We start from the raw sequence: 10466 nt of genomic DNA on the forward strand, positions 1-10466 counted from the left end.
GAGTGAAAGAAGTTCAAAACCCGATGGCTCGACTATAACAAACTTGCAATACTACAACCAAAATAATTTATGGTAATTTGAGACCTTATTTGTCAACGTTCTAACATTTAAATTAATAAAGATAAAATCGTACTTTAAGCTACCTAAAATAATAAAAAATTAATTTAATTATCTAAAAATTATAAAGATACAAGCTATTAAAATGATAAAATTATATTTTTACTATCGTAAAATTATAATTTAATTTTGCCTCCTAAAAAAATTTCTAGCTCGCCCCGGTTCATTTTAGTTAAATTATAATTTTCAAATGTAGTGAGTACTAAGTTTCTAATTATTTAGCTAAATTCAGTAAAAATACCAAGGAAGTCATTGTACTTACGAAAGATTATATTTCGCTCTTCTATTAAAAAAAAACAAATTAGCCTTTATATATTTTGAAACTTGCAAATTAATCCCTTTGTTAAAATCTTCTATTAAATTATGACGTGAAACGTTAATTTAAATAAATAATTACTAATTTGGTTCTTAAAATATAGTTAAAATATCATTTTGATTTTTTTTAATTTAACAATTTTAAAAAATTTAAAAAATCTTAAAAATAAATATAAATTATTAAAATTATATTAAAAATATTAAATGAAACGCATTTTTGTTACATGCACCTTACGTAGTGGCTCTACAACATTTTAAAGGGAATCCATTGAAAACGTAGTAATTTTTAACCATTTACACTCATGACCCTAAAGAAATTAACACATGCAGCTTTCACTGTGTTTCTTTACTCTTACGTTATCAACCATAACCACAAGCCAGCCATATATTTTGTGTCGTAACATGGTTAATTATAACCTATATATGTTTGTGGTGTCATCGATAATTCTTTGATTTTTGCAACTCATGGAAACTGTGTTAGTGTGAAAATTGACTTTATAGGTCTTTAACTTAAGCCACAAGGAAACTCCGTATTTCTTCTGTCGTACATCTTCCAAACACGTTTTTCAAGCACTAATTTCCGTAGACAAGTCTTGGAAGGCTTACTTTTTTGGCTTTGGTCTCACGGGAACATATGTTGCCAAATTGAAAATTCTTCTCTTTTCCTTCACCTCTAGTTTGTGTTAGCTTTAAATAGTTAATGCAGCCCCATTTCCTCCATTCAATTCACTCCTTGCTAATTGTTTCTTGCTTTTGCACCCTAAGTTTGACCTCCATGGAAATGGCTCCATACACAAGACTTGTGCTCCATGCTTTCTCATGGTCATTGCTAGCTGCTATAAGTATCTGCTCTCCAAACGATATCGCCTGCTTGAAATCAATAAGAGCTTCCCTGGATGACCCTCATGACTACTTCAAATCTTCATGGAACTTCAACAACTACAGAGAAGGTTTCATTTGTAGATTTGTGGGGATCGACTGCTGGCACGCTGACGACAATGAAGTGCTAAACATTCGTCTAACCAACATGGGGTTGAAAGGTCAGTTTCCTCTAGGCATTGTGAAGTGCAAGAGATTAATGAGATTAGACCTTTCAAATAACCAGCTTTCAGGACCCATTCCATCAAATATTTCAGAACTCTTCCCTTTTGGAACTGCAATTGATATCTCCTCCAATAGATTCTCTGGTAACATACCAAAAAGAATATCAAATTGCACTTTTCTAAATTCATTGAATCTCTCAAACAATCAACTAACCGGCTTTATTCCTCCGGAGCTTATTTTGCTACACCGGATGAAGAATTTCAGTGTTGCTAACAATCAATTATATGGTCCAGTGCCACTATTCAATCTCAGTTTAAGCAAGGATTCCTTTGTGGGTAATCCAGGACTATGTGGTAAACCTTTAGAGCCTTGCATTGAACATAAAAGCAGTCCCTTCAAGAATGGTTTTATAACAGGCTACGCTGTTTCTGTAGTTTCTGTTATAACCATTTTTATGTTCTACTTTGCCCCCTGCATGCATCGGAATGAGAGGAACAAACTGCTCCGCCACTTCATATTGAACCTGATATGGAATAGGACTAGAAAGGTTAACATGACACAAAATTCCAATCAAACAAGCCAAATGGTACTTCCAGATATCCTACATGAAACCAGCAGAGAGGTACTCTATCTATTTCTCTCCCTTTGTTTTAAGTTACTTGTTCTTTAAGTATTCATCCCAGTTTGGTGTTTATCACAGACTTCTATGTTGGTGGAACTGGTTTCAAGAATGAGTTACAGTGATCTCTATGAAGCAACAAACGAGTTCAGTGCAGAAAACATCATAGGACATGGACAAATGGGGACAACATACAAGGCAACATCATCCAACGGTTGTCTTCTAGCAATCAAGAGGCTATTCGACACCGAAAAATTCGATGAACATTTCATAACAGAACTGAAAACTCTAGGAAGATTAAGACACGACAACCTAGTCCCACTCTTAGGATTCTGTATAGAATCTAAAGAAAAGCTTCTGGTTTACAAATACATGTCCAACGGCAACCTTTATGATTTGTTACATCCTTTAGAAAAAAGAAGAACCATTGGTTGGCCGTTGAGACTAAAAATTGCATGTGGTGTAGCAAAGGGTCTGGTTTGGCTTCATCAAAACTGCAATTACAAGGTGATTCATCTCGACATATGTTCGAGATGTATCTTACTTGACCAGAATTTTGAACCCAAGATATCGAATTTCAGTGAAGCGATGCTAATGAAATCGAATAATCGATATTGGAGCAGTAGTTTCGACATGGATAGTGAGTTTTGGGAGTCGAGTTTCGTCAAGGAAGATGTTTATAGGTTTGGGATACTGGTTCTTGAGTTGATTAGTAGAAAAGAACCGAGTGAACTCACTGATTTAGCAAGAACTGGAGATGAAAGTATTGGTAAATGGGTGGTTGATGATGTCAAGAGTTCTGATTTTGTTGATGGAGGTTTGGTTAGGCATGGATTTGATGTTGAAATATTTGAGATTCTGAGAGTTGCATGGAACTGTGTTCAGCCTAACCCTGATGAAAGGCCAGCAATGCTTCAAGTCCACAAAATAATTAATGGTTTTAGCAAGAAATATGGCTATGGGTGAAAATTATGGGTTTACCATGTTTGAATCCATGTTATTTAAAGTGTTAATAGCAAAATTGAAATTAGGAAATTTTTGGAAGGGATAAAATTAAATTATAATTTTTTATGAAATTGTAAATTTATAAATTTATAAAAAAAAAGATTAAATTGTAATTTTATTATTTCATGGATATAACTTTCAAATTTTAGAGGAACTAAAGCATTTTTTTTCTATTTTAGGAAACAGGGGCCAAGTCCTTGCCTATCCCCTCTAGTTTCGCTCTTAATCAGTCCAGATCTTTAATCATCAGTCTTGACATTCAAGGTTGGATAAATCAGTGGCACGGGTAACAATAAAGGGGTTGGTAAGTGCCTCGATCCCTCTTAAAATGATAAAGTTATGTTTTAACCCTTCAAAATCAGTACATGGTATTATTGTATTTTAACCTCCCAAAATAATAAAACTTTAATTTAGTAATTTTTAAGCTATTAACATGGAAAAATTGCATTCGACTGTCATAAAATTATACATTCATTGCTTCAAAAAAAAAAATTTCTAGCTTCGCTTTTGATCTCTGGAGTAGAAGTTTACTACCACTTCTTCCAATGACTTGATGGTTACTTGAAAGCACGATAATTGGATTCAGACTAGTTTGACCAATACATTGGTCCAGAAAATGAGGTTGAATTGTGAACTGATACATGTCGATTGAATCGGGTTAAAAATCTAGTTTAATCAACAATTGAATCAGCTCAACTAATTTTTATTTTATTTTATAATAATTTTATAATAATTTATTTAATCAAATCGAACTAACTAATTAAAACAAATATCAATAATCTAACCAATCCAACCTCTAACCTATTTGTAAAAATATTACTTAAAATTTTTATTCTAATAATTTCACATCCACAGCGCCCAATAGTTTCGGCCTAACTTTACCCATATATTTATAGCTGCTTGCGCATATAAGCCCAATCTATCCCAATTATGACCCAAATTTCCCTATATGAGTCCCAATATAGAACATAATTTCTGGTCGCCGTAAATTCCTTCCTTTTTCTCAACAGCGTAAGCTTGAACAATGCGACTACCAATTTCCCAGAAACCACCCTATTTTCCATGACCAACTTCCCCCAAAACCTCTCACCAAAGCGGCTTCTCAAGCTTCTCAAGTCAGAAACAAACCCGTACTCTGCATTGGCTCTCTTCGACTCAGCAACTGACCATCCGGGTTACACCCACTCACCCGACGTTTTCCACCACATCCTCCGTCGACTAATCGACTCCCGTCTCGTTTCCCACGTCGCTAGGATCGTTCAACTCATTGAAAGCCAGAAATGTAATTGCCCAGAAGATGTTGCTTTGACGGTAATCAAAGCTTATGCTAAAAACTCAATGCCTGATAAAGCATTAGATTCCTTCCAAAGAATGAAACAGGTTTTCGGGTGTGAACCTGGTATTCGGTCTTACAACACTTTGCTCAACGCTTTTGTTGAGTCGAATCGTTGGGATGAAGCTGAGTCGTTTTTTAAGTATTTTGAAACGGTGAGTATGGAGCCGAATTTGCAAACCTATAATATTTTGATTAAGGTTGCTTGTAAAAAGAAGCAGTTTAAGCACGCGAAGGAGATATTGGATTGTATGTGGAAAACGGGTTTTCAACCAAATGTGCAAAGCTATGGGAGTTTGATTAGTGGGTTTGTAAAAGGTGGGAACTTGGTTGTTGCTATGGAAATGTTCGACGAAATGTTTGAGAGAAAAGTGATCCCTGATGTTATGTGTTATAATATATTAATTGATGGGTTTTTCAAAAATAGAGATTTTGTGAAGGCAAATGAGGTTTGGGAGAGATTGTTGGAAGATTCTTCGGCTTATCCGAATTCGGTTACTTATAATGTTATGATTAATGGTTTGTGCAAATGTGGAAAGTTTGATGAGTGTTTGAGTATATGGGAAAGGATGAAAAAGAATGAAAGAGAGAAGGATTTGTTTACTTATAGTAGTATGATTCATGGCTTATGTGAGGCAGGGAATATTGATGGTGCTGAGAGAGTTTATAAAGACATGGTTGAAAATGGTGTAATGATTGATGTGGTTACTTATAATGCAATGCTTAATGGGTACTGTAAATCTAGGAAAATTAAAGACAGTTTTGAGTTGTGGAAATTGATGAAGAAAGAGGGTTGTATAAATGTTGTTAGTTTTAATATATTCATTAGAGGGTTGTTGGAGAATGGGAAGGTAGATGAAGCTATTTCTCTATGGGGGAACTTGCCTCAAAGAGGTTGCTGTGCTGATGCTTCAACTTATGGAGTTTTGATTCATGGATTGTGTAGAAATGGATACTTAAGAAAAGCTTTGGATATATTGCAAGAGGGTGAACTTGGGGAAGGGAAAGTGGATAGCTTTGGATATTCTTCAATGATTGATGGGTTAGGCAAACAAGGGAGACTAGATGAAGTAGCCGGTTTAATTTGTCGAATGGTCAAGTGTGGTCATAAACTGAATCCTTATGTTTATAATCCCTTGATTCAGGCTTTTATCCAAGCATCCAGACTTGATGATGCAGTTCGATTTTTCAAGGGAGTGGACTCAATGGGTTGTTCTCCTTCTGTTGTTTCATATAATATTCTCATTTCGGGTTTATGTAAAGCAGATAGATTTCGAGAGGCGTATTCAATCTTGAAGGAAATGCTAGAGAAAGGGTGGAAACCAGACATGATTACTTACAGCTCATTAATGAAAGGTCTTTTCCGAGGAAAGAACGTTGAAATGGCACTTGGGTTATGGAACCATGTGCTTGACAAAGCCTTAAAGCCTGATGTAACTATGCATAATATCGTCATTCATGGTCTTTGCTCCGTTGGCAAAGTTGAGGATGCTTTACAGCTCTATTCAAAGATGAGACAAAGGAACCGTGCTACTAACCTCGTAACCTATAATACTATCATGGAAGGGCTTTACAAAACTGGAGAATACGAGAAGGCATCGGAGATCTGGACCCAAATTTCAAGTGATGGACTACAGCCAGATATTATTTCTTATAACATTACTCTCAAGGGGCTTTGTTCTTGTGGTAAGATATTAGATGCAATTGGCTTTTTGGATGATGCTTTAGAGCGTGGAATCCTCCCAACTATCATTACATGGAACATCCTAGTCAGGGCAGTGCTGACCACTGGCTTCAAGATGGCTGTTTCGATTTAGGATTCACTTGCAGTTAAATTCCCATTTCTGGACTTTTGGCAGTTGAAACTATGGTGCGCTCTTCACCAGATCAAGAATCCCAGGGACTAGTCTTTGAGTTGCATACATTAAAGAGATCCTAAGTTCATTTACATGTTCCGGGACCAAGAATTGCTATCATTGTCATTCGTAAGACTTATTGGACGTACATGAGAGGATGGCTTTTACAATGAAAATTCTCTTGAAGTGATTGGAGGTATGGATGCATGAACACCTAAGGCTAAAAAGGCAAGTTCCTATACATGGCTTTTTTTAGAGTTTAGATATGACCTGAAACCACACTCACATCTTGGGATATATATATTTACATTTATTGTTATAAGCATCGGATTTTGAAACTCGCATTGGTATTAGTGATGGCAGCTATGCCACTAAGATCAAATGTTGATGATGATGCAAAAGAAACACTGCTTGATGTATCAAACCCAAGTATTAAGTTATTACTTGGGGTTATTCAATCATGCTACACCATTTGTTAGATTAGATATAATAAGAAGAGCCTTTACTTGTTTTCATCATTCTTTTCTGTTTTTTCCTCTTCTGATAACACTGTCTGTTCATAGATAAACTGGGAAAACAAAGCAACTAAAATAGCTCCAAGAACTGCAACTTTTCGCCAATCCGATCCAGTGACCAACGAGTCCGCAATCCCAACAGCAAGCACCGTGATTAAAGCAAGGTAAAGATTCCTCCTTGCTTTAGACCCAACTTTTTCTTTAGTAACCTCCTTAACTTTCTCAGCTTCCTCCATTGCTTTTGCTGTGTCTATAGGCTTTTTCTCTGTCAAGTTCTTAAAGAACAAACCTTCATTCCTTTCTTTCTCCATTTGATCTTCAAATTCTGCTAATTGATCTTCATTCATCTCAATCTCTTGCATGTTCAATTCTTGTGATTCTTTAAAAGCTTGCATTTGACTCTCAATGTTCTCCATTATCTGCTTAACACAAACAAAATGAGGTAAAAGTATTATAGAAGCCCCTGTACTAGAATTCAGATTACATTTTGCCCCTTTTACTAAAAAAATGGGCAAATTAGTTTCTGTACATTAAATTAAAGAGCAAAAAGACCAGTTTTTAACAGTAAAAAATGTATAGAATTTTTAACAGAAAGGCTAGTTTGCTTTTTGATCTAACATGTAGGGACTCATTTACCCATTTTTTTGAGTAGAGGGGGCAAAATGCAAACTGAATAGTACTTTTACCATCAGAATGAATAACAACATCACTCACAAGCAGATTTACATATCAACCAGCTTTTTTATATAAACCCCTACCCTTTCACTAGCTTCTTCAAGTCCTTTAAGAGCATCTTCACCAACTTTATCAAACTCAGCATTAGCTTCTTCAGCAAATTGTGTGAGATAAGCCGATCTTTCGTCTAAATAATCCGTTAGACGAACCTTTTGAGCCTGCAACATAGCTATTTGAGCAAGCAGGTCTTGTTTTCGAGTGTCACCTTCCGGTTCGGGGTCAGAATCCGACTCAGAATCATTCGATTTGCTGAGACACAGTATGGGGTTCTTTGTGTATGTTGTAATTCTTCTGGTTTGGAAAAAAACATGGTTACTACTGTATGTAAAGGAAGCTTGAATGGCTTTGAGGGCTATCATCATTTTTTTTCACTGTGGGGATGGAATGGCGGCTTAATTTTGTATGTTTCTATTTACAATTGGATGGGTTTTGTTTCTTTGTTTGAACCTCTCATTTTTTGGGTACATTATCCACTTTTATGAGCTATATTAATATAAAGAGAGCTGTGTGAAATTACCATTTTGCTTCCTTAAAAAGGGGATCAGGTTGCTTCTTTAAGATATTTTTTTGGAGTTTATCCATTATTTGAAGAATTATTGGTTTTATTTATTTATATTCGAATTATGTATTGACACAAAATTCGAATATAAACAAAATTACAAAAGTTAATAATTAATAATTTTGACATTAAAATAATTTAATTTAACAATATATAAAAAATGATAATATTATTTAAATTATAATATATTAATATATTATCTAATATTGTATTATTTTAATATTAATTTTTTAAAATTAAATAACATTAATATAATTTAGTCTAAGTTAGGTAAATATTTTTAAAAACATTTTGTAATTATATTATTTTTTAATTTATTAGTAATTTTAAACAAAAACTAATATTGTAAAAATATTATAAATTTAATATGTGCAACTGACCTGTGCATTGCACAAGAATGAAAACTAGTTGGGGTGAGTGTTTGATCGAATCAAATGAAAAAAATTTGAGTTAATTGAGTTGATGAGTCATGTTTTATCATCCTAATTCGATTTGAATTTTTTTTCAAATCAAGTCTAGTGAAATAAAATTCGAGTCTAGTAAAATTGTTTGAGTTAAATTAAAAAAAGTTTACACATGTCAAATTAAAATCTTGTTAACTAATTAACTAGTTTAAATATAAACAAGTTCCAATGTGACAGCAGGTAACATGGCGAAGATTTAAATGACAAGGTCGATTGCCATGCGTTGGAATTGGGTGAACCTATTTTTATGACCGGTTAATTTTGGTGATAAGGGAACGATGAGACGATCGTAAACTGGAACCCAGAAGATAATATTGGTAGTGTCGAAGAGAGATAGTGAAGCCGAAGGGATCTCGAATGATGGGCTCATGTGAAGGTACATTGTGTTGTCTTGTAGTACAAACAATGTGCCCATTTGACTATATACAGCTGAAAATATAATACCTGTTGCCCATATCAGAAGTAACCTTATTATGGATTTAAGTTCTTCAATTTGGGTTATGGTGCAAAGCTTCCATGGATTAATGGATCCTTTGGTTTGATCATTTGAAGTTACCACAGCTGCCTTGTCAAAGAAGCTATAATGGTACATACATTAATGAAATCAATTAGTACACAATTATAACATTATGTGGTAAAAGTATCACAAAATCTCCTATACTATATATTGGATTGCATTTTAGTCCTCGGGTAAATTAACTTTTGTACGTTAGATGAGTAAGCAAAACAATCCTTTAAAATTTGGTGTTTATGTATAAGGTATAAAAACAAATTTAACCCTCAACCTAATAAAGCTAAAAGGTCAAAAGGGCATTAGTAACCAATTTTTTTAAAAAAATCGATTAAGCCCTTTTAAAATTTAAAAATTATTAAAAATTATCAAAATTTCGTACCTTAATTGCTTCGTATGATTGAGGTTTCGGCTTCCTCGAAATGTAGAAGAGACTTGTCGTTGGGGACTTCAACTGGAGCTTTCCCGACGGAAGCAACCATAACCTGGAAGATTCGAGTAAGGGGACTCCCTCCTGGTCTTTGGTTTCTATACAACTTCGTACCCGAAAAGAAGCTCACAACTGCAATAGCCATGGCAACGGCTGGAATCCCAAACCCCCAACCCCATCCGATGTTTGTTTGTATCCAAACAAGGACCGAAGAAGCGACAAGTGCACCGATATTAATCGAAAAATAGAACCAATTGAAGAAAGAACTCTTCTGTTTCTTTTCTATTTCATCGGAATCATCAAATTGATCCGCACCGAACGATGAAGCACAAGGCTTAATTCCTCCTGTACCAAGGGCTATTAAGTATAGTCCTAGAAAAAACACTCCAATCTGTAACCCTGTCGGATGGCAAATGTTGTTTTCGTCGCATGTCGGTTTTAGTCCATGAATTGATACCGACATTGTCAATATCATCATGCCCTGCAATGAACTTACACAACTTAGTGACTAAAAAAAATTGACCAAACCCGAAATGAACTTACGAAAACATAGCTGATGGAGAAGCTAGCAATCGTCCAGCATCGACCCAAATACGCATCAGCAAAAACGCTCCGATTGAAGGCATGACGTAACACATTCCCAACCAATTCATGACGTTACTAACGGCCGTGACGTTTCGTTGATTGAGTTGGAATTTTAGATAATTAACAAGGTTCGTGTTAATCCCATAGAAAGCTAATCTCTCACAGCATTCATTTCCTATATATAGAGCATATGCATCAAATGTACCTTAAAAGGGATCACTGAAAAAACCAGACCATGGAACATACATAGAATTTGTAACATATACAATTACCTAGGATGTAAGGACATGCTTTCCATGTCCCGGTCTTATGTTTGACGGCCGGTTTGTTTCGGAAATCGGTCGTTCCGTCCTCCTTATATATACCTTCTTCTGCCAT

General features: G+C 35.0%; 3 protein-coding genes and 1 pseudogene across 3 annotated transcripts; 2 read left to right on the top strand and 2 right to left on the bottom strand.

Moving 5' to 3' along the window:
• Nucleotides 1–1062: 1062 nt before the first annotated feature.
• Nucleotides 1063–3485, top strand: LOC105786529 (probably inactive leucine-rich repeat receptor-like protein kinase At5g48380). The gene is made up of 2 exons (XM_012613012.2): nucleotides 1063–2098; nucleotides 2177–3485. Exons 1-2 carry the CDS (start codon nucleotides 1133–1135, stop codon nucleotides 3059–3061), a joined length of 1851 nt encoding a protein of 616 aa, XP_012468466.1. The 5' UTR covers nucleotides 1063–1132; the 3' UTR covers nucleotides 3062–3485.
• Nucleotides 3486–4010: 525 nt separating this feature from the next.
• LOC105786526 (pentatricopeptide repeat-containing protein At3g09060) lies at nucleotides 4011–7830 on the top strand. Its single transcript, XM_012613007.2, has 2 exons — nucleotides 4011–6485; nucleotides 6853–7830. The coding sequence occupies exon 1, from the start codon at nucleotides 4163–4165 to the stop codon at nucleotides 6248–6250; it is 2088 nt and encodes a 695-aa protein (XP_012468461.1). The 5' UTR covers nucleotides 4011–4162; the 3' UTR covers nucleotides 6251–6485; nucleotides 6853–7830.
• Nucleotides 6707–7901, bottom strand: LOC105786535 (uncharacterized). The gene is made up of 2 exons (XM_012613019.2): nucleotides 7563–7901; nucleotides 6707–7223 (listed from the first exon to the last, which is right to left on the bottom strand). Exons 1-2 carry the CDS (start codon nucleotides 7899–7901, stop codon nucleotides 6792–6794), a joined length of 771 nt encoding a protein of 256 aa, XP_012468473.1. The 3' UTR covers nucleotides 6707–6791.
• A 615-nt stretch (nucleotides 7902–8516) lies between these two features.
• On the bottom strand, nucleotides 8517–10466 carry LOC105786534 (protein NRT1/ PTR FAMILY 8.1-like; annotated as a pseudogene).

Source organism: Gossypium raimondii, chromosome 1 (genome assembly GCF_025698545.1).
Source record: "Gossypium raimondii isolate GPD5lz chromosome 1, ASM2569854v1, whole genome shotgun sequence".
In the NCBI taxonomy this organism is placed as follows: domain Eukaryota; kingdom Viridiplantae; phylum Streptophyta; class Magnoliopsida; order Malvales; family Malvaceae; genus Gossypium; species Gossypium raimondii.

Excerpts from the sequence above, each read along its gene's own strand:
- LOC105786529 (XM_012613012.2), top strand. The coding sequence starts at position 1,133 with ATGCAGCCCCATTTCCTCCATTCAATTCACTCCTTGCTAATTGTTTCT. Across the intron at positions 2,099-2,176 it reads TACATGAAACCAGCAGAGAG|ACTTCTATGTTGGTGGAACT; the intron begins GTACTCTATCTA and ends TGTTTATCACAG.
- LOC105786526 (XM_012613007.2), top strand. The coding sequence starts at position 4,163 with ATGACCAACTTCCCCCAAAACCTCTCACCAAAGCGGCTTCTCAAGCTT.
- LOC105786535 (XM_012613019.2), bottom strand. The coding sequence starts at position 7,901 with ATGATGATAGCCCTCAAAGCCATTCAAGCTTCCTTTACATACAGTAGT. Across the intron at positions 7,224-7,562 it reads TTGAAGAAGCTAGTGAAAGG|ATAATGGAGAACATTGAGAG; the intron begins GTAGGGGTTTAT and ends TGTGTTAAGCAG.